At 47.9% G+C, this 26,908-nt stretch overlaps 1 protein-coding gene across 1 annotated transcript in view; it reads right to left on the bottom strand.

The window, feature by feature from the left end:
- The window catches only part of COL22A1 (collagen type XXII alpha 1 chain), a 237,922-nt gene that overhangs the window by 24,654 nt on the left and 186,360 nt on the right, over positions 1-26,908 (bottom strand). Inside the window, exons 44-50 of the mRNA XM_060035315.1 lie at positions 25,908-26,021; positions 25,471-25,524; positions 17,331-17,384; positions 15,698-15,751; positions 12,908-12,961; positions 8,144-8,197; positions 4,213-4,266 (exon numbers count right to left, since the gene is read on the bottom strand). Coding sequence (XP_059891298.1) covers positions 4,213-4,266; positions 8,144-8,197; positions 12,908-12,961; positions 15,698-15,751; positions 17,331-17,384; positions 25,471-25,524; positions 25,908-26,021 — 438 coding nt within the window. The remainder of the gene's footprint in view (positions 1-4,212; positions 4,267-8,143; positions 8,198-12,907; positions 12,962-15,697; positions 15,752-17,330; positions 17,385-25,470; positions 25,525-25,907; positions 26,022-26,908) is intronic.

The raw sequence follows: 26,908 nt of genomic DNA on the forward strand, positions 1-26,908 counted from the left end.
AAGAAGAAAAGAAGAACTTGAAGACAACATTTGCAGGACCTTCCTGTTCTCATCTGCCGGAGCTTCACAGCATCATACTTCCACCAGCCAGTCTCTGCCCCCTGCTAACCCTACCCTCTGGTACTGTGGTCCATTTTAGTCCATAGAAATCTGCACTGTGTAGCCCCGCCTATTATGTTCTTGGTTTTCCTGGGACGGCGCTGGTTACACAGGTTTCATCTTTGAAACACCCATTCACGGTGCCCCTTCTTATCCTTGGAAGGGTTCTGGTCTGCATGAGAGATTCTGTACATGCCCAAGTTAGAAACCGCTTTATACCTACTCACAAAACCACCCCGAGGCAGCTGGTGACGACTGCATGGTACAAATGGGGACCTGAGGCTCAAAGAAGTTATGGTTTCATTGAGTTAACAAACAGCAAAGCCAGACTGGACCCCAGCAACACCCGAAAGGAGGCTCTCCTCAGCCTGGCAGCAGTGCCTGCTGACAGGGGGCCTGCAGTTTACTGCTGAAGTCCAGATAAAGTGGTGAGAGGTGAGGGAGGGTTGGGGTGAGCCGGGAAAGTGGGTGAAGGGGCATGTGTGCTTGATGGGGAGATGGGCAGCATGCGGGCCCCGCCTCCATGGTAACAGGAGGGCCTACTCGCCCAAGTCCCCCTTCATTTTCACAGTTTATAAACCTGGAGGTCCAGAAGGGGTCCATGGCGGGGCATGGGAGAGGGAGAAGGGCATCCGTGGATTCAGAGTGAAAGTTACAGGGGAAGGAGGATGGGGCCAAGCTCTGACTCCCGAGTTTGTTTCTTCTTCTGTCCCAGCTCGTCTAAGTCTAGCCGTGTGATCTTGGGGGCCATCACCCTTCCCTGGATCTGTTTCTCAGTTGTAAATTCAGGACAGCCTCCCTGACGTAGGTCTTTGTGATCGAGCCTGGCCCCTGCCCCACAGTGAAGTGGGACAGCCATCACCGGCCCAAGCGGCCAGCAGACAAAGGATAACAACCACACACTGCTGAGGGTTTTCCATGCGCCGGGCACAACGCCAGCGCTTCACACAACAACCCATGAGGGAGGCACTTTGGTTCTGCCCCAGGCAAAACTCCAAGGCACAGAGAGGTTAAGTGACCTGCTCAAGGTCACACAGCTGGGGTTCTAACGCAGGCATTTTGGTTCCAGAGCCTCTGTACTTCACTCTACACTGTAACTAATACTCAAATGCCTCCGATTAAAAATGACGGAACGGGCAACTCTAAAAGCTGCGTACCTACCCATCTATCTGTGTATCTATCCGTCATCTGTCTGTCTACTGTCTGTCCATCCATGTCCCCAATGTATAGGGATTTAAAGGAATAAGTCAAAGTGGAAATTAACCACCCACTACCAGTAGGCAGTGCCGCTGTTTCCCAGCCACCCCCCGGCTCCCCGGGAGGGCTCCTGTCACTCTGTTGATCAGCTCCCACTCAGGCAGAAGGCCGTGCCCAGAACAGCCTTTGGGGCACTTGACTCCGAGGCGTTGAAGGCCCGAGTGCGTGGGAGTTCATGCCACAACAAGCAACCCCCAGGCAGAAAGGCTGAAGTTGATGAAGAACACCCTAGCCCGCTTCCCGGCAGGGGTGGGACCGGGGAGGCCAGGTGTGCTCCTCTCACACCCTCAGCTGGTCTCCGGGGGAGTGGACCCGCGGTGCCCCCTGGAACGTCTGCCCACTGGCCTGCCAGCAGCTTTCCTTCTTTCCTCGTTCCATTTCCCCACTCTGTCCATGCTCCTGGGATCTTCTCCAAATACCCCACCTGCACCCCATCCTGGTCCCCAGGTCTGCTCTCAGGGGACCTCTGGTGCCCCCATCCCTCTGCCAATCTCTCCCAAGCAGCTCAGAGTGATAAGGTCAGGACGGCCACACGCTGAGACCCCAGAACGAACGGACAGGTGAGCTCTGGACCAGTGCTGGGGACAGCTGCCGAGCCCCCTCTGCTTCCAGCAGAACCGGCCTGGCCTTCCATGCGCTGACTTAGCCACTGCTTACCCAGGGCAGACCTGGCCTTCCATCCATCCATGCCCAGTGCCTGGCACAGGCCTGTCTGGAAAAGGCGTTCCACAAACAGACTGAGTGCAGACCGAGGGCCTCGGTTATCCTGTACTGTCAGTGACAGCCTCTCAGAATAATACACTTTCTGCAAAAAAAGCTGATTGCCTCTCTGCGCTGACCGAGCTCTGGGGTCAGCCTCCAGGGCGCGGGTCCCGATGCTTCACTTACCAGCGGTGTGACCTCGGCCAGCCTACCTGACCTCTCTGTGCCTTAGTTTCCTCATCTGGGCCAACAGTGACACCCACACCCCACAGGGGTTTCCTGGGGCTTACACTGGCAAATGTAACGAGGCGCTCAGCACCCCCTCGGTGCGCACACGGCAGCTGTCAGCCGCGGTGGCGATACCTGTGCGTCTTGCTCCCTTGCCACGTCCTCAGCCTGGCTAACTGCCGCTTGCCAACCAGGGCTGCGCGGCTGGACGTCAGCCTTCAGCAGTTTAGATGAGCTGTTTACTTTGCTCGCTGCCCTAAGCTCTTACTTTCCCCTAGGCAGTGAGTCCTGGTCTCGGCATCTGGCAAACAGGGAAAAGCGATAAAGAAGGTACTTCTGGCAGGTTGCATAAGACGCAGAGTGAGTCATAACAGTTACGGCCGCACAAATTAAATGGAGCACAAGCCTTGCTGTGGAGACTGTTATGTAATTCCACTTACTGGTTCTAAAGGCTCTGAGGTTCTAACCTCACCAGGAGTTAAAACTAGAGCAGTTGGAAAAGTAACTTACTAAATTAATTAACAGTTAGAGAAGCCTGATGCATTTAACCAACTTCTCACCGCATCTGGTTCTCCAGCAACTCCAGCAAGTTGCTACTATTATTCTCATTCTATTTGAATTGAAACCGAAGCCGGGAGATGCTCTTTGACTCAAGCCAGGTCGCAAAGCCTGTAGGGAGTGAAGCCAGCATCCAAAGCCAGTTTCTTCTACTGGTTGTGGTTGTACTTTTGGCATAAAATATTTTAATTTAATTTTATCAATAAGCACTGCACACACGGCTCCAAAAATTAAAAAGCTAATAATAACATACTACAGACCAAAAATTGACGTCCCATCCCTATGTCGCTTGTGCTCAGAATCACCCGTCCTCACTTCCCTCCATGGATGGAAACTACTTCTCTTGGTGTTTCTGGAGTCTCCCAGACTCCCTTTATGTAAATGCTAGATAAATATACACAGACCCATTTTCATACAAAATAGGGCAGCTAAGCACACTGCTCTGTGCCCTGGCTTTTTTACTCAACAATGTATCTTGGAGAAGTCCCATGTCTGTATCTAGAAAACATCCCCCGTCTTGTGCACAGCTGCCTGGTATTTATTGGGTGCACCCCATCAGTAACTGTCTCCTGCTGGTGGGCGTCGGGAGAACCAGGTCTCTAAGCCCCAGGGGCCACCTGCCATCTTCCCCTCGGTGTGTAGGCTATGGAAGGGGTTTGTGAAGACAAAACTGCTGCTAGGAAATGAACCTTCAGCATCATCACTCAGCCCAGATCCACACTCAAGAGGGGCTGACCGTCCTCAGGAGGGACAACGCCGAGGTCATAGAGGCGCGTCTGAAGAAATCACGGCACACTTCCAGCCAATAGCTGCTGGGGCCACAGAGACAGACGTCCTCAGCAGCACACAGTCCATCTCGCTGTGTGGCTCAGCAGCTGACATTAAAGATAAGGAGAAAAAAAAACCAACCAACGAACCAACCAAACAAAGAAAAAAAGAAAGATAAAAAAAAACACCTCTAGGCCAATGTCGAAGAAAGGACAAACTCGCAGCCCCTAGAGATGGCAGGGGAAGCTCAGGCTTTCAGGGGTTTAACAGGCTTTTCGGATGTCAGGTTTCTACTCCAGCCAGTGCTCACCTGCCCAGTTCCCTTCCACATCAATAGGATGGAGGCTGCAGAGGCAGTTAAAAAAAAAAAAAAAAGCAGGAGCCCCAGGATAGAGTTCACTCCCCAAGACTCAGTTTCCTCAGCTGTAAAATGGGGACAGCGGTGTTTACCTTGCAGCGTTCTCAGGAGAAGTAAATGAAGAAATGCACAACAAATAACTCTCACTGTGCCCGGTTCATAGTAGCTCTGGACACAGAGTAGTTGCTTCTGAGAAATGGCTGATCTGGCGTGTAAATGGTAAGAACCTTCGAGTCCCTTACCGGCTCTCCGGGGTGCCCTGGTTTTCCATCTCTGCCTTCTTTGCCTTCTTCTCCCTGCAAGATAAACTCACATTGTTTATCTGGACGAAGACGCTAAGAGGGAGGGAAGGAAAGACGCCTTTCTGCCTGGTGCACAGCTACAGTCACACACAACAGGCGGAACTGGCTTCATTTTTCATGGTTTCTCCCCCAGCACCACGCTTCTGGCTTGGATCTCTGGTTGGCGGTGCCTGGCACACGGTGCAAAAGCAATAAATTGCATTATTATTGCTATAGATGGAAAGAAGCCCCTACTGGACATTTTCATGAAGTCAAACCTAGGACAACATGGGCTCATCTCTGGGCCTCCTGGGTTGACCATGGCGAGGAGGCGGCTTCTGATGGAGATGACAAGGACCCGAGGGGCCTGCGGCAGAGCACCTATAGCTCCCGGGCCACAAGCAGGCGAGGTGAATGACAGCCAGGGCCACGTCCGGGCTACAGGAAGGCCACGAACATGTCACGTTTCTTTCCATGAAATCAAGCTACAAATCCCCCACCTGCTCCCCACCTCCTACTGGCCCACCTCCTGCTCTCAGTAAGACACTGTAAGCCTCCTGTTTAATCTAAGAGACCATTCTTCTTCAGGAATCTCTGCAGATCAGGACAATGATTACAGCATCACACAGACTCAGGTTCCAGTCCTGGGTCACCTGGGCTGGGCGGGTTCCGGGGAAAGAAAGCAACAGGCAGCAAGGCAGAGGGGAACCTGAGTCACACCGAGCAAGGTTTGAACCCCACTTGCATCAACTATGCCTATGCTCTTGGGTGAGTTATTGACATTCTCAGCTCGCAGCGGCCCCTCTCCTAAACACAGATGACAAACCTGTCTGGTAGAGTCACGAGGGGGCTCAGAATCAACGCCACCACCTGCAACGCTTAGCAAACCAGGCATCGGTAATCGGCGCCAGCAGTGCAGCTGCTCCCGCTGCGGCCGGCACGCACGAGATCGTGCATCGTTCCTCATCAGTGCCTTTAACGCCAGTGCCTGGGCGCTGGCAGGAAGCACTGAGGACGGTAACGTAAGTTTACTGACCATCCGGGCCGCTAGCCGATGCCCCACGCGCACCCGTAACTCGTTAAGACTCTGCTCCCGGCATGACCATGGTAACGCCAGGTAAGCCGGCTGGGCTGACTCGGAAGCCCCGCACTACGGATCCTCTTTTCAATTAAGAGATTAACTCCAGAAACCGTTTCTCCCATGCACGGAGCAGCGGGGGGAGGGTCAGGAGACCCACGCACAGAAGAGAAAGCCAACGTACCCAGGTGAGACACGCGCAGGAAGGAGGGCAGCCGACCCCAGGGGAGCCCCGGGGCAGACACCTGGCTCCCGGAAGCAGCAGGAGCGCCGCTTCAGGCGACGCAGAAGAGGGCTGAGTGCGGCCTCTACTGAATCATCGGGGAAGGAGGTGCGGCTTCCGAGAGATAGAGACTGCTCTCGTCGACTGCCGGATTGCTGAGCAATCCGTGAACTTCTCAGAGCCTCATTTCTTCCTAGCTGCTATGACACACTAGGCTTTTTTTTTTGCGGTACGCAGGCCTCTCACTGTTGTGGCCTCTCCCATTGCGGAGCACAGGCTCCGGACGCGCAGGCTCAGTGGCCATGGCTCACGGGCCCAGCCGCTCCACGGCATGTGGGATCTTCCCAGACCGGGGCACGAACCTGCGTCCCCTGCATTGGCAGGCGGGACTCTCAACCACTTCGCCACCAGGGAAGCCCCCAACAGGTATTTATGATTGTAAATCCCAAGTGCTGCAAGGGGTTATGAAGGAAGTGCTCTCAGAGCACAGCTCTGATCCCCAGCTAACCCCACTGGGGAGGTTCAAGGACATCTCCCTGGAGAAGATGATGTCTAGCCGAGACCTCGGGATGAACAGAGGAGTGGGGTGTGGTGAGGATTATGCATGTGAACACGTGGAAAGCTCTCTGCACTGAGCCCGCCCTGTGGTTAGCACAATGTGCGTGAAAGCTATGATGATCCCTATTGCCCGGGCAGAGGGAGAGGAAGAGTTTTCTACATAGCGATGACCTGGAGGAAGGCAAAGTTGTTTAGAGTGGCTGGGAGGAAGGGGTGTGGACAAGGCTGGAGTGTCCAGGACAGGGCTGAGAAAGAGACAGAGAGGAAAACAGGGTGAGTTCACGAGGTGCCAGGGAGGTCGTCTCGGCTTTCCTCTGAGGATAACAGAGCAGATGGGGTGAGCACTGGAGGGAAAGAAGGAAGGAGGGAAGCTGGGAGAGAGGAGGGATACTACTAAGAAAATCGTGTACTCATATCTCAGGTCACTTCTCTCTTGTCCAGCACCCTAGGACTTTGATCATAAGGGCTTGGCAGAAAATTCAAACTGGAATTTTCTCTCCGTAGCTTTATTATTCCTGGAATTAACTCAAGTATTTCCTAGCTGCTATGACACACTAGGCTACAGCGTTGCATTGTATACCAACCGGGGTTTCACATCCCAGCCTGTCTTTTAAGATCTGTGTGCCCTGGACAGGTTACTTAACCTCGGGGGTTGTGTGGTTGCAGTGACGGCTACTGGTGATGCCCCGGAAATGCCTGCTCGACCAACAGTAGCACTTTTCAGACACTCAAGCAGGAAGGGCTCTAGGAAAACAATTCATGCATCCACATATTTATTTAAGTCATATTTGCCGTGTGCCCACCACGTGTGGGGAACAAAAGCCTGGTCCCACAGAACCCAGAACATAACCCCATGACTACCAGGCACTCTTCTGTTAGGTCCCCAGATCCAGCACCCAGTAGGTGCCTAACCAGTATGTGCTGAATGAGCAAATCAATTAGTGAATAATGGTGGAGGTGGTTACTAATCAAACCATTAGGCAAATAGACATGTGACTACCAGCTGAGACAGGCACGTAGGAAGAAAGGAAGAAGAGACTAAGAGAGCCTATCCTAGCCTGGGGGGCAGAGGAAACTTCTAGGAAGTGATGCCTGGGATGAGCTGGAAAAGATCAAAGGCATCGAGTAGTGAAAGAGGTGACAAGAGGGCATTCTGGGTGGACAGAAAGGCATGTGCAAAGGCCCTGTGGCCTAGAGAGGAGAGGGTGCAGAGTGTTCTAGAAACCAAAAGGAAGCCAGTATGGCTGGAACAAAAGGATGCCCCGTGGAGGGCAGGGGTGGGGCTGTGTCCAGGAGAGGTCTCAGCTGCAGGCACACGCCAGACGAGGAGCCACACAAGGATTTATTCTCAATGAAGAAGGCAGCACGTGGCCTCTCTGGAGCAGCCTTATTTCTAACATACTGGAGCGTCTGACCCTGTTGAGAAGTACATTAAATTGAAAAGCCCGGAACAACATTTGTGGAAAGGAATTTTGCAGTATGTATCAAGAACCTTAGATATTATTGTGCTCTGACCAGTAGACTCCACTTTGGGGCACCATCCTATAGAAATAAAATAATAATCTAATGTAAAACAGTAATCTACTGTAAAATAAAAACCTAATGTAAAATAATCTACTGTAGATTTTTAGAAGTTATAAGACTTATGAGGCAACAGAAGAATAATCACATATATTATGGTACATTTATTGGGTAGAATGTATGTAAAATTTATGAGCATTTAATACCAGTGTGGAAAACAGAAAATGTTTATATTATCACAATTATCACAATTATGTATGTATGTGTCTGTTGATTGATGTGTGTGTGGAGAGAGAAAGAGATGAAAATTTTATTTTCATAAGTAAACAGCAAATACATAAAGGAAGAATGAGACTAAAATTGGCTTTGGTTAGTATTATTTTTCTTCTAATTTTCTATAATGCTGAAAATTTCCCTAGTAAACATGCTTTGTGTCTACAATGGTGCAATACAGTTTTCTTTGCTTATTTTTGCAGTAGAGAAACTAGATTTAAAAAAAAAATGCCACTTACTGGGATTCCGGGTAATCCAGATGGGCCTTGGGGGCCAGGAGGACCTTCTTTCCCCTAAAAGATCCAAGACACGAAACACCATTAAATTTCTGGGATTGGCTTTTCTGGAGGTAAATGATCTCACCCAGAATTGCCTTCGTGGGTTGGAAGGAGTCTTTAGTGCTTCTGCATCTGCCTCGTCCACCTGGTTCCTTTCCAGGTACTGCTTCCCTGCAGGGCAGGGAGGGGCCCTGGACAGAGCACAATCATGCAGGTTGGTGTGCAGACAGGAGCTCATTTTGGCCTTATTACATAGACTCGGGGAATTAGTGCTTGGAAGGCGTACTGGGAAGAAGTTTAGGGGCCCACAAGACCTGGGTCCAGATCCAACTCTGCACTTTGTCCCCAGACCGCCTCACAGCACAGACCGTAGCACCTGCAGGGCTTCTGCGTACAGCACTCAAGACAAGTAAAGAACTGACCAGCTGACCAGGGGCACAGGTAACAGGTGGTTTTGTTACTGCCACCGTCTTATCCAGAGGTTCCCCAATTCTTTACCATCAGTGCTTGCTTTTAGTATCCCTTTCCCCCATGAAACAGACCTTGAAAGATTGTGTTTACCAAGGTGCATTAATACTTCCTTTCTCATTTTACTCAGCAAAAATACACATCAGTGTCAACTAGAGTTTTGACATCAGATGAGGTAATCGGTGTTATCATTTTTATTCTAATGTGCATAATTATATCATCCTGCATCTCTACCATGAGTATTTTGAAAGTCCTGATAACTTTATAATTTCCTGCTAGTGTTTCTTTTGCAATAAAACACGAATGTCTGGCTTAAACTCTAATCCACATTCCACACAAAATGAAATATTCTTAAAGGTTGTGATGTTATCCCCTTGGAAGAAAAGCAAAAGCAAAAATATTTTGATATTTATTTCAGATTCATAGAGATTTAGTATACTGTCATGTAAAGTGTTCAATGAGGGGACCAAAGCACACTTTCTTTAGTAAGTACTAGTTAAACTCAATAAAAACTCAATAACTGACTTTCATTTCCAAATCTGAAGAAAATGAAAGATACCAATATCACATCATTAAGATACTGAGGGGCTTCCCTGGTGATGCAGTGGTTAAGAATCTGCCTGCCAATGCAGGGGACACGGTTCGAGCCCCGGTCCGGGAAGATCCCACATGCCGTGGAGCAACTAAGCCCGTGCGCCACAACTCCCGAGCCTGTGAGCCGCAACTACTGAGCCCGCGTGCCTAGAGCCCATGCTCCACAAGAGAAGACACCACACTGAGAAGCTCACACTCCGCAACGAAGAGTAGCCCCTGCTCGCCGCAACTAGAGAAAGCCTGCGTGCAGCAACGAAGACCCAACCCAGCCAAAAATAAAATAAATAAATAAATTTATTAAATAAAACAGATATTGAGAATTTATTTTCATAGACCTTCGGGAACTAGTGAAGAATGAACAATGTTTTAGGTTCACTACTGGTTTGTTGAAACCTATTCTTAAAAGTATCTACACTCAAAAGAAACAAAAAAAAAAACCCCCAAAAAAACACAAAAAAACAAAAAAACCAAAAAAAACAAAAAAACAAAAAAAACCCCAAAAAAAAACAAAAACCAAAAACCAAAAAAAACACTCTACCTATTCGTGTTGGGAGGTTACTCTTGGCTCTTAAAAAATGAAATGCTATGTTTATGCATTTGCTTTGATAACAATTTGGCATGACCTGCATCTCCGTAAACTTATGCTGCATGATATCTGAGACTGTCTAGACATATTGCCACTTACACCAATGCAAAATAATAACAGTAAGACAAAAAAAAACATTCACCCCCTCCCCATATCACGACACCTACAAACATTAACAAATAAAGTGGGGTTTTTGGTCAACTTGGGCCACATATTCACCCTAGGTAGGTGTTTTTACATATTGACAACAGAGCTTCCTGGATCCCTTCTTGGACGCTTATTATTGCCAAGACCCTGCTATGAAAGCACCAGTGATCTAGGACAGGAGTCAGCAAGCTCCCGCCCTCTGCTTGTGGCTGCAAATAAAGTCTCATCGGAATGCAGTCTCACCGCTAGTTTACACAATGTCTGTGGCTGATCTCGCCTGACTGTGGCACAGTTGAGGGTCTGCAACAGAGACCGTATGGCCCGCAAGACTGAAATACCTACTACTTAGGGTCTTTCTGCTCCAATCAGGTGAGTCGAAGCCTCAGTAAGGAGCCAGTATGGTTGTTCCCAAGCCTGTTTTCACCACTTGTTGTTTGCTATGGAAACTACACAATTTAATTGTTCATTAGGTTGCCCGATGAAATTCAGGTAGAAAAAGAAAATGATCTTTTTACGCAAATTAAGATGTTGAAAATATTTGATAAAGATGAGACATTCACTGTCTAAATAGATAACTGATAGCTGTACCACAAGATAGCTATAAAAGATTTGCAAAAAGTCCTAACAAACTAGGATCCTACATTCAAATTGCTTCACAGGTGGTGTTACACACCCAAACCACTTTTTTAAAAAATAAATTTATTTATTTTTTATTTATTTATTTTTGGCTGCATTGGGTCTTCACTGCTGTGTGCAGGCTTTCTCTAGTTGCGGCGAGCGGGGGCTACTCTTGGTTGCGGTGCGCGGCCTTCTCATTGCGGTGGCTTCTCTTGTTGCGGAGCACGGGCTCTAGGTGCGCGGGCTTCAGTAGTTGCAGCACGTGGGCTCAGTAGTTGTGGCTCATGGGCTCTAGAGCACAGGCTCAGTAGTTGTGGTGAACGGGCTTAGTTGCTCTGCGGCATGTGGGATCTTCCCGGACCAGGGCTCGAACCCGTATCCCCTGCATTGGCCAGCGGATCCTTAACAGGGAAGTCCCTCAAACCACTTTTTAAAAAGACAACAAATAGTAAATGGGTGGATGTTCTTTCTACAATATAATGACAAGAGACTCTATTCAGGGGAACAGAAATAAAAATGGCGGCCTTCATCCCATGTCAAAAAGATTGGCAAATGGTTTATATGTTTTAATTCAAAATGCAATAGAAATGTTTTAGATTTCTCTGTGTGTGTATATATATTTTTAACTATTCCCTATTTAACTTTATTTCTGTTTTTTAACTACCAATACTCATTATTTGTGCTAAGAAAACTTCAGCTGTTTTCTGGTTTGATGTTTATGTGGAAATACCAAGACCACGGGCAACTTCAAGCACAGGTATAACTTGCCAGGACAGAATCAATATCTCATTTAATATGGTTTAATTCCTAGGATTTACATCTGGGGCCCGCATCTTATTCTCCTCAGGCAAATAGTCCATTCGTTTTTATGGGAGAAATCTTTTTCTGTCTGAGAATCAATAAAGAGCTGTCTGCGGTATGGTTCATATTTTATTCATCCTGGGACTTCTCAGTGGGCTGCTGCAAAAGCATGAGCTAGATGATGATCGTAAAAAGAACCACATGGCTCTTAGTTTTCAATCTCGACATCCGTCCTGCCCCTAACCCGACCATCCCACACAGTGGGGCAGCGCGGAGTGATAGAAGGAATGCTGAAATGGGAATTTTCAAACTGACTTAACTCCCGACTTGGATATCAATTTCCTGTATGACCTTGGACGAGTGACATCACCCCCCTGGGCTTTGTCTTCCTCACCTGAGGAGGAAGTGCTCCTGGCACCAGAGTCCAGAGGTACCAGGGCAGGGTTGACCTGCTTGCTAGCAATAGCCTTACCTGGAACATGACACTGAGATTTCTGTAGAGCGGGGTTTGCACCCAGCTCTGACATTTCCTCACCATGTGACCCTGAACTGGTAGTTTTCCTTCTCTTATGACCACTTTCCTTATTTATAAAATGGAGACAATGATTCCTACTGATAGGACAGTCAGATGAGATAAGGGATATCAAGGGACCGTAAATTCCTTTAAGTGAATATGCATGTAGTGACTACGAGCCCAGTGCCTGCTAAACTGAGGTTCACCTTTGCCTTATGGTGTTGAAACCAAGAATGGTCCCGGCAGCTTCAAGCAATGAATATAATGCTGGTGTTTGAGACAAAAGTCTTGGATTCCAACTACCTCCACTTGTGTAGTTTTAGGACCTTGACCTGTGACTTCCGCTTTCTTAATTTCACTCTTTTTTTTTTTTTTTGTGGTACGCGGGCCTCTCACTGTTGTGGCCCCTCCCGTTGCGGCGCACAGGCTCCGGACACGCAGGCTCAGCGGCCACGGCTCACGGGCCCAGCCGCTCCGCGGCATGTGGGATCTTCCCGGACCGGGGTGCAAACCCGTGTCCCCTGCATCAGCAGGCAGACTCTCAACCACTGTGCCACCAGGGAAGCCCTCACTCTGCTTTTTGAACAACTGGATAACAGTAGCTACCTCCTGCCTGACACACCACCTGGCTCATACCACAGGCTCGGGATGGGGTAGCTCCAGGGCTTTCTCCTCCCCTGTGCCTCTTCCAAATAGAAACCACACCGAAAAGGAATAGGGAGATGGGGCTAAACCTTGGACCACTTTGAATTGGTTGTAAGCTGAATTCTGAAATCACAGATTGCCAGGTCATTTCATCCAAACCTTTAATTTAGAGGCGAGGTAACCAGGGTTCTAACATAAAGCAATTCCTCCTGTGGTCGACCAGTAGTGAACAGACCTTTGGAACGTGAGCCACAGGAGTTAGGGAGGACCAGGGCAGGGCTGGCAAACACTTGGGGTTCTGGGAAGGTCCAAACACAAACTGAAGGCACATCCTCTCCAATGAGGAACTTACTGGGGATCCCTGGATTCCTGGCCGTCCCGCAGCTCCGGCAATTCCATCTGTTCCCTAAGGGTGGTAAAGCAGAAAGCCAGTTTGCTGTGTATCTGAACAGAGGTCATCAGCACCTCCTCTTTGCGCATGAGGCAATGCACAGACCTTAGATCCTGTGCCCCTTCCCAGCTGTCTGAACTGTAAGTGTTTCAGAGGTACTTCTGCCTTCCCCATCAGGCTGGGATAGCCTCTGGGGATACAAAGACGTCGGGAGGACAGCAGCTGCATTTCAGGAGAGGCCAAAGCATTCACCAGCTAATTATCCACAAGAGGAGAGTAAATGGTCTCACTCCAGAGTGGACATTTTCAGCTAACGTCAGGGAACATTTCAGGACAGCAGACAAGAAATACACAATTGGATTTACCTTCCAGAGAGCTAAGGAAGGCAACTGCCTGTATCGACAGTCCAAGGATGAAGAGACGCACAGATGGATAAAGGGAAGGGGAGCTGTACACAGGTAAGTGGTGCAGAGTGAGCCCCAGACAGGCTTCTGCCCTAGGGTTACTGCACGTGCTGCCCCTTCCGCCTGCAGTCTAAACCCCCATGTGTCAGAGCTCATAACCTGCCCTCGTCCACACCTTGGCTCAGGTATCAGCTTCTCAGTGAGACATTCTCTGCCTGCCAGACCCCAACTGCAAGTCCCTGCTCCTCAACGCCCCATTTCTGCTTTTAGTTTTCTCCAGCCTTTGTGTCCATCTGACACCTTAGTGTTTATCACCTTGTTTACTGGGAACTAAAACAGTGCCTTGGAGGTAGTAGACACTCAATAGTTCTTGAATAAATGAATGAATTAGGAGCTGGGCTGGCTGGGTGATAAATGTAGAGGTTCTTTAGACTGACCGATGCCTTGCTTCTTACCGGCTCTGATGCTTCCGTCTCCTTATCCACAGGAGGCAGAAGGTGATACTGCCCATGCCACAGGGAGGTGAGCAGTAAATGCGGCAATGTTTGCAATGTGCTCAGCACACTGAGAATTGAGGGCGCCAGTTAGGAGTGCACCCCCTCAGAGCCAGAGCTCCTGGGCCCATGTCCTGGGTCCCCACTGACTAGCTGGATGGGAAGTTACTTTACCTCTCTGCATCTCAGTTCCTTTGTAAAATGGAGAAAGAGGAAAAAAAAGAAGAAGACAGCACTGACTTAACTTGAGTTGTTGAGAGAACTGAGTAAGGTGATACATATAAAGAGTTAGCCAGCCAGCACCAGGTACACACTCAGAGATCTCCATAAAGGGCTCTCTGTTAGCAGAAGTCTGATGCCAGTGGTCTTCTTCTGTGTGTGTCTGTTGGCCAACTCAAGACCGGAAGCACTGCAGGTAATAACTAAGCATGGGATAACAAATGAGCAAGGTCTCACCGTACTTCATCGACACCTTTCCAGCAGTCTTGATTTAGTCCTTTTGCATACGTTTACTGGATGCCTATGTCATACCAGGTGCTGGCAAAGTTTTAGGGATACAGAAATGGCCACACCATGGTCTTGGACCTCAAGGAAACCTGACACAGTTGTAGGAGGTGTGTCTTATTTTCCGTGACCAGGTGAGGACACCGTAAATGTTCACGAAATAAAAAGATGTTGATAATATTTACATGAACAGCCTAAGGTTCACGCTCCCCTGCATCTGGGCTGCTGCAGGGGAAAATTACACATCTAACGGAATAATTGCGTTTCTACTCCAAATCTGGGTTATTTTACATAATTTTGCCAGAAGCGTTTGGCATCCTAGACTCTGGAATCTAGCTAAGCTAGCAGGCTGGGAACAGGGTGAGGGTTTTACTGGAAGAAGCATGCTAACAGAGCACCAGAAAATAAACTGTGAGAGTAAAGAGCTTTGTCTTCTTGGTATCTATATATAACATCATGAACACTTAAAAAACAATGCATGATTGACCAGGAGGGTTAGCTGCCTGCTCCTGAGTTTCTTCTGCATGACTGGCCCCTAAACCTGAATGGGCAGCTGACTCAGCACCCATTCCCAAAGGCAATTAACAGTCCAAGCCACGGCACAAAGTAGAGGCTCAATAAACACCTGCATGATGCTGGATAAACTCACGAACCAGGTGGAGACAGACAAGCAACCTAGACCAAAAGGAGGTAGATTTGCCAAGAAGGGCATCAGTCAATGGTAGCACCACAGCTACTGGAAGAGCAAGGGGAACATTTGTTTGGAGGGGGAGGAGGGTCAATGGGAATAAGTGGGATGATATTAAAGGCTGTTGCTATGGTTAGAATGATAACAAGTGCCTTAGAATGACAACGAATGAACTGTTGAAAATAGTAATAATACAGAGTAATAACTTGCAGTTATTATTATCAATTACAGTAAATCCAAGAAAGTCTGGGTTTGCACACTCTGTGATTCCCTGAGCCTCTCACCATGGGACAGTTTCCTACGGAAGAGGGAAAGTTGCTTCTATAATACATTTCTTACTTAAGAGCCTAACCTTGCAATTATCCCAGGCTTCCCCCAACCCGAGCTGGATGAAAAACAGTAAGTGGAGCCTGTGCATCCCTGCCAATGCCCCCGTCTCGAGAGCATTCTGACTGCACTGTCCCTCAACGTAGCCAAGCCCCTCTGGGCTCACCCCAGACGCCGCCGCGACCTGCACTTCCACTTCACCCCAGACACCTTTCAGGTGTCAGCCCACTCTTTAAAATAAGAGGTCTGTCCATGTGATACCACCTCCAGGGAGTACGGAAGTATGCACAAATGACAAGGCCAGAAGAGGAGGAGATTCAAGATAATTACTTACCGGTGGCCCAGGGTTCCCTGGGGGCCCCATGAAACCTGGAACTCCTGGATGACCCTAGGAAAACACAAGGCAATTATTTTAAATGATTCCCAAAAAGTTGCACTCCTTGCAACTACCCAATTTCAGAAAAGCTAGAATCCATCTTCTAACTCAGATAAAAATTCTGGATATATATATATATATGAACATATTTATATATATATAAATAGGTGGTTGAGGGAGTATCTAACAATATTTACAAAAACAAATCCATCCTGTAACTGGATTTGCTTCAAAATAATGTGAAGGAAGAAGGATATACATGGAAGCAAGAGTGGCCAAATAGCTGGAAGATATTCTGACCAGGTGATAAATACAATGGGGTAATTTTTATTATACGTTCTTATTTTGATGTATGTTTGAAGTATCCCATAATAAGAATTTAAAAACAAATAAATACATATACACACAATTTATACCCACAATGGAAATAGCTAGATTAACTGAATTATGGCATCTTTGACAGTATTACAGTTATTTTAAGAAAGAGATTCATGTCCCCATGTGGAGAGGAGTCCGTGTGTATTATAGAATGAGCTAAACCGGTTATGGTGCCAAGTGTATTGCATCATTTATTTAGCAGAGCAGTGTTATCAAACCAAACAAACCACCACGGAAGAAAAGATCTCCCTACCCTCCTCCTTCACCTCCTTCCACAGGAAAACACAAACTGTAACATTCGGTGCGGAGATCACTGCCGTTCACAACTCGTAAGAATAGTCCCCCCCAATTTCGTCTTTCAAGATACAAGTGGAATTTCCGCTGAGTATGTCATTCAGACCCTTAGTATAGCCCTTATCTCACCGCCTCTGGATTCTCTGCTCACGTGCCTCACCCTGTCACTGAAAGAAAAGCCCTGCGAGGTTAGGGATTTGCCCATCACTCATCCTGTATCTCAGAGCCTGGTGCGGGGCCTGGCACGGAGCTGGTTCACGATGAGTACCGACCGAGAGACGGATAGACTTCGAAGGAAAGGGCAAGGGCAGGAGGGAGAGAAAACAGGAGAAGAGGGAAAAGAGGGACCGCAGCAAGGCACAAGCACAACAGCCAGTTTAAATGGCTTAAAGGCTGTTAGAGGCTGAGGACTTGAGAGTGAAGGACGAGCTGGTAGCCCTGGACTGGAGACGAGTGGGAGACAGTGTTCAGATGCACATGGGAACGATCTTACAGTGCATTTGGAGCAGTGGTCAGGCAGGGCTGGATGGGCCCTGGGCAGAGAAGGGGTGTCTATGAAGCATTTTAGCTGACACAGTGAGAGTCACACAATAGAAGTGGTGGGTGGGCAGGAAGAAAGAAGGGGGCGTTTTGCATTTTGTAATGAATGACTACCAGTTCAGTGAGCAAGAAACCGAGTCCAAAATTTTAAAATACGTGTTTTTAAAGAAAAGAAAAGGTAGGCTCCTCGGATAACTGGGGAAGGGGAGTGTGACAATGAACCAAGGTGGGAACCATGAAAACATGATTTAAAAAAAAATCCTACCAAAGGCAAAGAAGAGACGAGAAATGACTGCAGAAACGGTGGAATGAGAGTTACCTAGGAAAAATAAGTGATGTTTCCTCAGGGTGAACGTTTCACTGTAAAGTAAGTTTTTACCTGATCACCTTTCTGTCCAATCTCACCATCTGCACCACGTTCTCCTTTATTTCCCTTAAGAGAAAAAAAAAAAAGAAAATGACTGAAAATTCTGCTAGCGCTACGTTGCAAAAGAAAAATTTTGCAATGCATTCATTCTCTCATTCTTCATCAATTTCTTATCAAGTTTGTGCTGTAGGTCCAAACTAGCTGTGGGACCTTGAGCACAGGCTCCGGATGCGCAGGCTCCGCGGCCATGGCTCACAGGCCCAGCCGCTCCGCGGCATGTGGGATCCTCCCGGACCGGGGCACGAACCTGTGTCCCCCCACCGGCAGGCGGACTCCCAACCACTGCGCCACCAGGGAAGCCCTGTAGCTTTTTTAATCTACAAAATAGAGTAATGATTGCCCCCCTCATGAAGTGTGGGGAGAATAAAATCAAATTAATACACAGAAAACACTTAGCATAGAGCTCAGGATATAGTAAGTGTAATAAATATAATTATTATTTTTTACTATTTTGTATTTGTACAAAATCCTGGCTTTGTCATTTACTAATTGTGTGTCATTGGGCAAGCTGTTTCAACTCTCTGTTTCCTACTCCTAAAATGAGAATGATAACAGTAGACTCATGGGGTTGTTGTGAGGATTAAATGAACTGAAATCTACAAAGTAGACTAGTGACGGGCTCAGTGTTAGCTCTCAATAAACATCAGCTATCACCATCCTCACCATAATTAATACTACGGTCATCATCACCATCATCGTCACTGTCACCACCACTGTTGCTGTCATTAAGGCATCATCACCACCACAGCCACTATCCTCCCCTCATGCCAATCATCATCATCATCATCATCACTGCCGCCACTACTGCTGGTACCTCTGTCATTCTCCTCCCCCTCTCCTTCACAGCACCATCACCTTCATTATCATGGTCATCAAGACATAGCATGCGACCTACCAAAAATACAGTTTTACAAACTAATCCTGAAAGTAACATTCAAAGGTTCCAATCTCCCTTAACTGTCACCTCTTTGGCCCTGTGTTTAGTATGTTAACAAGTATATTCCAGTAAAATGTTATTAAACAAAAACAATTCAGTTCCTTTAAAAGAATGTATTATGCAGTAAAAGAAGTCGTTGGCAATTAGTCAATACTGGCTGTGTTTCCAGGCCTGTCCTCCCTTATCTTTGCATCTTTCAGAAGATCATGTCCCTTCTTTGCTCTGTTTATTCATTCAGTTAATGAAGGATGCGAGGGGGCAGGTCAATCTACGAGGGTCCAGGTCCAGAACCCTACAACTCTCTCACTGAAACATCACACCCAGTCGTCTTCCTATCCAGACTGTTGTACCACATCAGCAGTTCATTGATGACAACAGCTACCTAATAACACCCTGGCTGCCTCCCTTGGGTATATTGGGAGGGTTAGGTGATCTAATGCCTTAAAGTGCCAAATGCTTTTGTGTAGAGGAAAAAAAAAAATAGGTTCAGAGGGGAAGAGCATTTGTTCCAACACCTCTGCATGTAATTATGTCTACTGTTTTAAAATCTATAAAGCCAGCACTGTCTGCAGGCCACTTTATAATCTCAGTGAAAAGAACTGACAGAAGAGCACACTGCTTCTCCGACATTTAGGACGACTGCCTTAAAAGTAAATGGCTTCCTTTCAATTTCCAGTCCTCAGTCTGGGCTTAGAATGGTTTCAGCCCTCATCTCACAGCAAGTAAATGGCAGCAGCTCAAGGATCTCCAGTTGTCCTTGTCTCCTTCTCTGCCGCAGCTGGGGATCAAAGCAAACACAGCCACCCCCAAGCCTGACTCACTTCCTTCCAGAAAAGAGGACTGACATTTCCAGAGCCCCTACTCTGCCGGGTGCTCTTCCAGGGCGTCCACATGCGATCCCACTTCACGCATTTCTTTGTGTATATCCTGAGCTGATGCAAAACAGTATTTCGTATGTCTACATTGTCTAATTTAGCCAGGAAAACTACTCAGTGAGGTAGGGGTTACTACCAGAGCGTAGAGATAAGAAATCTGAAGACCAGAGAGGTGAAGTGATTCGCCTGAGGTCACACAGGTAATAAGAAACAAGATTTGGCATCTAATCCAGATCTGTCTGTATCCAAACTGGCTCCTCCTGACCAACTTACTTTCCTGGTCATTTTCCTAGGTCATGATGCCTCGTCCCACTGGTTTTCTAATGTCAAGAGCACTAGATTCATAGTCTAGAAGCCCAACTGACCTTGCTGACCATGTTCTGGGAATCTTTTTATGCACCAAGAATACAGCAATCAAAAAAACAGATTAGAAACAACAAAACCAAAAAGCCACCTGCCCACCTGGAGTTTACATTCCAGGGACATGACGAGTTTACTACTTTGCTAGCTCAGCTCCCTTCAGTACATGTTTATTGAGGGTCCAAAGGAAGGGCTTCATTTTTCCTGTTGAAAAGAAGGGAAGAAACTCCCACCACAACCCCTTTTATTAGAGCATTTACTTCAGAAAACTTGACACTGTGAGTTCTTTCTCTGTCTCTTTGAAATGTATGTAAGTCCTTTTCAAAGCTGAATAAGCCTTTTACCAGCTCCAGGACCCAGGAAAGTCTTTCTCAAGGACCTGGGAACATCTCTTTGAAATGTAATCAACAAGGAAAATGAAGCCCCATCTCCCAGGTTCTAAAGGAAAGTAGGAGTCTAACTTCACGGTCCCTTGTTCCAAGCTGCAAAGAGAAGTTTGATTTTCTTTTGTACAAAATTAATTCACTAAAGCAGAGGCGCACTCCGATTACCAGGTGAATTAGGACGAACATGACAGACAGTGCTACACGGTCCTCTTACATGAGAACTAGTTATTGTTCATCCTGAGGACACACACATCATGGGTCATAGCTGCTGAGCCATAGAAAAGGGTGAGATTTCTTTGTCTTTACAATCTCGTAGCAAAATTGCCTGTGATGCCTTATAATACTCTGGCTTAATGCTTGTACAAAAATAAAATTATTTCCCTTCTTTTCCTTGTGGACAGGTTTTCTGGTTTGGGAGAAGATTCTGTTTAGTTTTGAATTATATTTCCTCAACACCGTCATTTGCTAAGTGCGTAAGGTAACAATTATTTAGAGGTTATTTTCCTAGCAGAGCCTGCTCTAACGATGCTGGCTTTTGTGAGTCCATCAAACAGGTAATTCTCTCCAGGAGTTTACAAACTGTTGAGAGCAGGGCCTAAACTTTCTCAAATTAGGAAGTCTCTGCTATTCTCAGAATAAGCCCTGTGCCTGAAATTTTGCCTGCTGTTTTCTCTGCCTAGAAAACTCTTCCCCAAGAATGCCTGGCAAAGCACTGCCTAACTTTCCGATGCAACTAAAATCCCACCTCCCACTCCAGGTGGCCTTCACAGGTGACCTCTGCCCCATGGCATTATTTTCCTTAAAATCATTTAACTCTTCTCCTGGAAATCTGTTATAGTTGTTATTAACTCAAATGGAGGAACAATTATGAGGACCTCCCACAGTGACACGCATCTCACATTTCCTACATGCTGGGCACCATGCCTGGTGCTTTGTAAATGTTTCCTTGTTTTAATTGTCACATCCTCTCTGTGAGATGAGCCACGTAGATCTTCTTTTACAGATGAGGGACCCCAGGTTCAGAAAAGTCAAAGTTGCCCAAGTCTTATAATTAGTAAGCGCAATTCACTCAGCTACTAAGAGGCAGAACCGGGTTGGAGAACCACTGACCTCTCACCGCTCTCGGTGGCCTCGGCCCCAGTTTGATTTTTCTAAGAGTCATGACCTTGTAGATCTTTCTTCTCCAACACATCAGGCCTTAGAAAGCATGGCCCATTTCTGACCTACCTCTTCCTCCTGACTTGGAAGGGAGCTGTTTAAGGGCATGCGTGGTGAGAATCTTTCAGGATTGAGGCAGCTGTGGATGAAAAGAGGCCTCTCCTGAAGACAGCAGGGACTAAACGGCTCTGGGTTGCCTTCTGGGAAGAATGGGATTCCAGGGCCTTTTCTGGCAGTTCTAGTAACAGCAGAGGAGGTATCATCTCTGCTCCCAGAATCGTCCAGAACCTCCAAGGCAGTGGGGGGATGGGGATGGGCGGCTACGGCTCATTTAGCATCTCCAGTCCCTGCAGCTCCCATTACACGATTGGTGGACACGTGGACGAGAAGAAAACCATGTTTTTCATGAAGGATAGAATAAGCGGCACTTCCAAACTGGAAGGCGCTATTGCATCTGACTCTGCAGAAAACCGTGTCTCCAGAAAATCACGCTCTGACTACCATCTTGCTCCTTCTTCCTCTACATGGCCTGTAATCATAACAACAGCCACTGTACCTCCAGACCCTACCTCTTAGAGTCAGTGTCTTAGGCAGTTCGAAAGCTCTACAGTGAAGCTCTGGATTTGACGGTGTCATTAACCTCCCCAGACCCAGCAGCCAAAGAGAGCAGCTGCACATCAGTGAGAAAAATCCTGGGGAGGCTGATTTCCCAGACGCTGGATCACCATCGCACGCAACGAAGCAAATCAAACCTTCTTGATGACGCACGTGACCAGTGAACACCCAGGGCCTTTAGTTATAGAAAGGACACTAACGATGACCAGAAATGCTCCACTGTGGGCAGCATTTTCAATTTACAAATTCATCCTGGTGTCCTCAGGTCTGGCAGAGATCCTGTTTGATAACTGAGGCTCAACAGAAAGGAAATGAAACAATCCTCTGTTCTGCTTTCTGGAGAGTGGCGTGGGATGAAAAGCACAGAGACAGGCTTGAATTTGAAGCCAAGAACCAGGGCAAGCCTGTGAGTCCTCAGATGATATTTAAATCCTCTGCAACTCATCTTCCCAGCAATAGGTGGCGGTAGGGGGGGGAAGCTATAACAGGGTCTGTACCGGAGACAGTGTAGGTAGAAGCTAAGCTCCCCCGTGGGGAGCTGTCCTTGGTGCTGCCGGTGGTGGTAGCATTACTGGGGGTATAACAGCATCCTAACCAGTGCGGCTCCTGGAGTTGGATGAGCAGGGATTCACCTTGGCTATACCACCTACTAGTTTTGTAATACTGGCATTTAATCTTGCTCAACCGTAGTTTCCTGCTCTGTAAAGTGGAACAACATCTCTACTTCCTAGGACGAGGCTCACCATCGCAGGAGACAACATTGTTAACACGGGTAAACTGGCCCTTGGCCCTTAACACACCAGGCACACTGTGTCCTGCAGTCCCTGGGAGCTCATTCTGTAGCGTGGACCCTGAGAACTCACAGTCACCATGGACTTCCAAGTGGGGGGAAAAAAACCCGTCTTTCAGATGCAGCACTAATTTCTGTCCTTTTTCTGGGTGGAAGCTTTCTTTGGCTTTCTCTGTCTCTGTAAAGGAACAAACCCTCCCTTGAAGGGAATTATAAAAGAACAAAGGCAGAGCACTTGTCCTAAGACGCCAACACTTCCGGAGCAGTTGGGCTGATAGAGAAAACAATTCCTACTCAGTGGCGGGAACTCCTTATCTGTTTAACTGATTGGCTTTTGTTTCTCTGAATAAAGGTCATTCCGTGTCAGAGGCAGCACCCAGCAGCTGGCAAGATGACAACAAGGGCTGCATCGTGAGGACCAGCTGAAATTACCCCTGCAGAATCCTCCAGGCGACAAGGTTAGCCACTGTTTATGACCCCAGAAAAGAAGGGTAATCCTCAGCAAATAGCACAGAGGACGCTAGGCTGTGCTGGTGTCTCTTAACCTAACACGGTCCCCGGGCAGAATCTCTTGTTCCATCTACACCGAGACCTGACATCTATAGTTCCTGAAGCAGGAGTCTTAGGTTTGCCAAACCCTGTAAAACTTCAATGTCTCTGGATAACAACTAGATGTCTAACCTGCCAGCCAGGGCCTGGGAGATCTGGCTGTTCTCCATCCTGATACCCACAGGCCCCTGGCTGTGCTGTCACGCCGCCACATTTCTGTTTGCTTCCTTGCCTTTTTTTTTTTTTTTTTTTTTGCGGTACGCGGGCCTCTCACTGCCGTGGCCTCTCCCGTTGCGGAGCACAGGCTCCAGACGCGCAGGCTCAGCGGCCATGGCTCACGGGCCCAGCCGCTCCGTGGCATGTGGGATCTTCCCGGACCGGGGCACGAACCTGCATCCCCTGCATCGGCAGGCAGACTCTCAACCACTGCGCCACCAGGGAAGCCCCTTGACTTTTAATAGTAATAATAATACCTCCAACCCCATCTTCCAGGGCTGTGCCTAGGGTGAAGAGAGTGAGCACTCACCTGGGGGGCAAAATGTAAGGGGCCCCGGGAAACCTCAGGATCCAAGATAAAGAATATTTTACGGCCATATTTTTATAAGTCAAAATTAAGGCAAAATAATCCAAGATGAACAAAATATGAACATGAAAATAAATACAGGGCTCCCAAGGGGCAAGGATTAGGGGGAGGCAAGGAAGGTGAGGGATTCATGTGTAGGTTGGGTCTCATCCCTTTTTTTTATATAAATTTATTTAATTAATGTATTTATTTTGGGCTGTGTTGGGTCTTTGTTGCTGCGCGCAGGCTTTCTCTAGTTGTGGCGAGCAGGGGCTACTCTTTGTTGCGGTGTGTGGGCTTCTCAATGTGGTGGCTTCTCTTGTTGTGGAGCACGGGGTCTAGACACCCAGGCTTCAGTAGTTGTGGCACATGGGCTTCAGTAGTTGTGGCGCATGGGCTTAGTTGCTCTGCGGCATGTGGGATCTTCCCGACCCAAGGCTTGAACCCGTGTCCCCTGCACTGGCAGGCGGATTCTTAACCACTGTGCCACCAGGGAAGCCCTGGGTCTTGTCTTTATTTAAAATTTTGATATTTTGTTCCTTATGTATCTACTGCACTCATTTTAAACATTTCATAATACCGCATTAGAGTCTCATTTATCTTGGTTATGGAGGATTTTGGCTTCCCCTTACGTTTTCCACCCAGGTCCTCACCCCAATCCTGGCCCAGGGGCTGACAGAGCATGAGGGCTGAGATTGACAGAGGGCTACAGTGTGACAGGCACTGGTGGGGGCATCTCATGAGCGGCCGCCAGGGCCAGAGCCTGTAAGGTCTCTGCTCTCACACTCCCTAGGGTACCAGGAGGAAAGGGAAGGGCAGAGAGGTAAGAAGCTAGCCCAAGGAGACTGTTGAGACTGGATTCCAAGCCCAAAGGGCTTGCTCCTGTGGTCTCTCTCCTACTGACAATTTCCTGCTGCATCTCCCATCAGATGAGCCACACCGTGTCCCAGCCAGGCCACAAGAAGAGACACAGTGACACGTGTCCCTGAATGTTGGGGCAGAGCAGTGCATAGAGTTTCCAGCAGCACAGAGGTGACAAGGGGGTCAGAGAGAGCCCCCAGGGCAGCATCGATGTCAGGGGAAGTGGAATAAGGCTGGGAAGGTCAGAGCTCACCCGCTCCCTGCCTGTACGCCACACTCACACACTCTCTTCCCCTTAGAGGTAAGTACTGTCACCACCCAGAGCCCAACCAGCCACAGCCCAGACACCTGTTCTGGCAGCCAGAGCTTCGCAGCCTGTTCTACGGCTGCGATCCCAGCTCCTTCCTCCCAGGCCAGTCTCCCTGGCTTTGTGAAACCACAAGCTATCCTGCCCGCTTTAGATGGGTGTCTTGTCATTCATGTGAGAGTTAATGACACTCACTTGTGTTTGTATAGCTCCTTCCTAAGATTTTTATTGAGTGCCAAGTTCTTTTTATGTATGATATTGTGCAACTCTTCCCTCTCTCTGAAGTTGTTTTTATTCACATCGTTAGTGGGTGGAGAAATTGAGGCCCAGAGAGGTCAAGAATTTTGCCTAAGGTCACACAGCTCCAAAGACTCAACTCCGGGGTGGGACTCGAGTTCAGAGATGTCTGACCCCAAAGCTCATGTCTTAACCAGCACTACACATTCCTATCTGGTAGCTCATCTATACTTTCAGCCACTCAAGTTTTTGTCTACGAGCAATCTAAGACTCACCAAGTTCAAGGGCCCCTTCCTATGGTCACTGAGACAGTCAGTGCTAAGGAGAGAACATGAACGTGGATTTTCTGATTGTAAAATCATTGTTCCTTTCCACTGGACGTCACTCTTCCTCAAACGTTGGTTCACCAGTGAGATGAGAATAAACTCACGTGATTTTTATGAAAGCTCACTGACCTGTGGTCCATCTATTCCTGGGGGCCCTGGGAGGCCTCTGGGCCCAGCATCTCCCTGCAGCAGGAATAACGGGGAAAAAACAAAACAAAACAAAACAGCAAGAATGAGTGTCTGGAGCCCATGCCCAGAGTCATCCGCAAGCCGTCCTCTTACACATGCACTCACTGACTTCCCACCGGCTTCCCTGTCCCCTGCCCCACCCTACCACGTGTCTGAGCAAGGGTGTAGGTGGGCGGCTGTGCATTCATGGCCGTCACCCACCACCAATGTGGCAGCTGGTATGAGAGCCAGTCCCCAAGGGCCCCCATGGCCCTACCTCCCGCTTCTGTGCCCTTGCGTAGAATCCCCCCTTGTGTCCCCGAGACCCGGTGCTGAGGTCTCCCAGGTGATGTATTCCATTACAGTGACAAAAACTAAGTTTCCCCTTTTCTCCTTACCTTTTTCCCTTCTGTGCCTTCTCTCCCTGGCTTTCCCGGGAGACCTTTGTCCCCTTTAAAACCTGGCAGACCAGGGAGACCTGGGGGACCTGGGGGACAGTCATTGCACACATCCTGAGAAGAAGAGCAAAAACAGCACAGTTACTTATAAAACAAAAGGTGGCCCATGGCTCCTACCTTTCCAGACAGGAAGAAGGCAGCAAATGATGAAAAGGAAACAGGTGGATTGAGTCACTACCCACACAGCTTGTGTCAAACTTTGCATTTTTCTCTTTTGGTCTTGAATTAGATTTCAGCACTGATACATCTGATGTATCTGGATTATCACTGCATTTCTCCCTACTTCTGACCGGACTGCTGAAACGTAGCCCAAGATGAAGATGTCGAAAGCGAAGATGTACCAATGTGTGTGAGCGTCTAAAAACATTCACAGTATAGATTTAACGCAAACATTTAGTACTGTTAAAGATAGCATGCTCTGTCCCTAAGACCAGAGACAAGACACAGCTGGGAACTGCATTCTCTGTCTGGTGGGTTTGCCCAAAATGTTTCTGAACAAAGCAGCAAAAAAAAAAAAAAGCAACAGGCACCGACCCTTGGGACTCTCTTGCTGTGACACACACCAAATCTCACCATGCCTGGCATGAGTCTTTGTTCAAAGTAGGCATTTAATAACTGTTCCCCAGAATGGAACTTTGCTCCACTCCTCTGAGGCAGGTTAAGTGCTGTCCCTGGAGTGAATGTAAAGTTCTCAGCCCAGAGAACAGGTCCTCTAGCTTGCCTGTGTCCTCCCCAGATCTTACATTTTGGAGCACAGTAAACACCAAATACAGTTCACAGGCTTGACCACACTCCCATCCATTTCACACCCCAGGGTCTTGGATTGCTCCTTCCACGCCCTTCTCTCTAATCCTCACTCTCTTCCTCCCCTGTTCTCTCCCTGTTGTAAGGGTTAAATGAGATAAAACAAAGAGGTCTCTCAGAATAGTGGCAGATCATTC

This window comes from Delphinus delphis, chromosome 17 (assembly GCF_949987515.2).
Source record: "Delphinus delphis chromosome 17, mDelDel1.2, whole genome shotgun sequence".
Classification (NCBI taxonomy): Eukaryota; Metazoa; Chordata; class Mammalia; order Artiodactyla; family Delphinidae; genus Delphinus; species Delphinus delphis.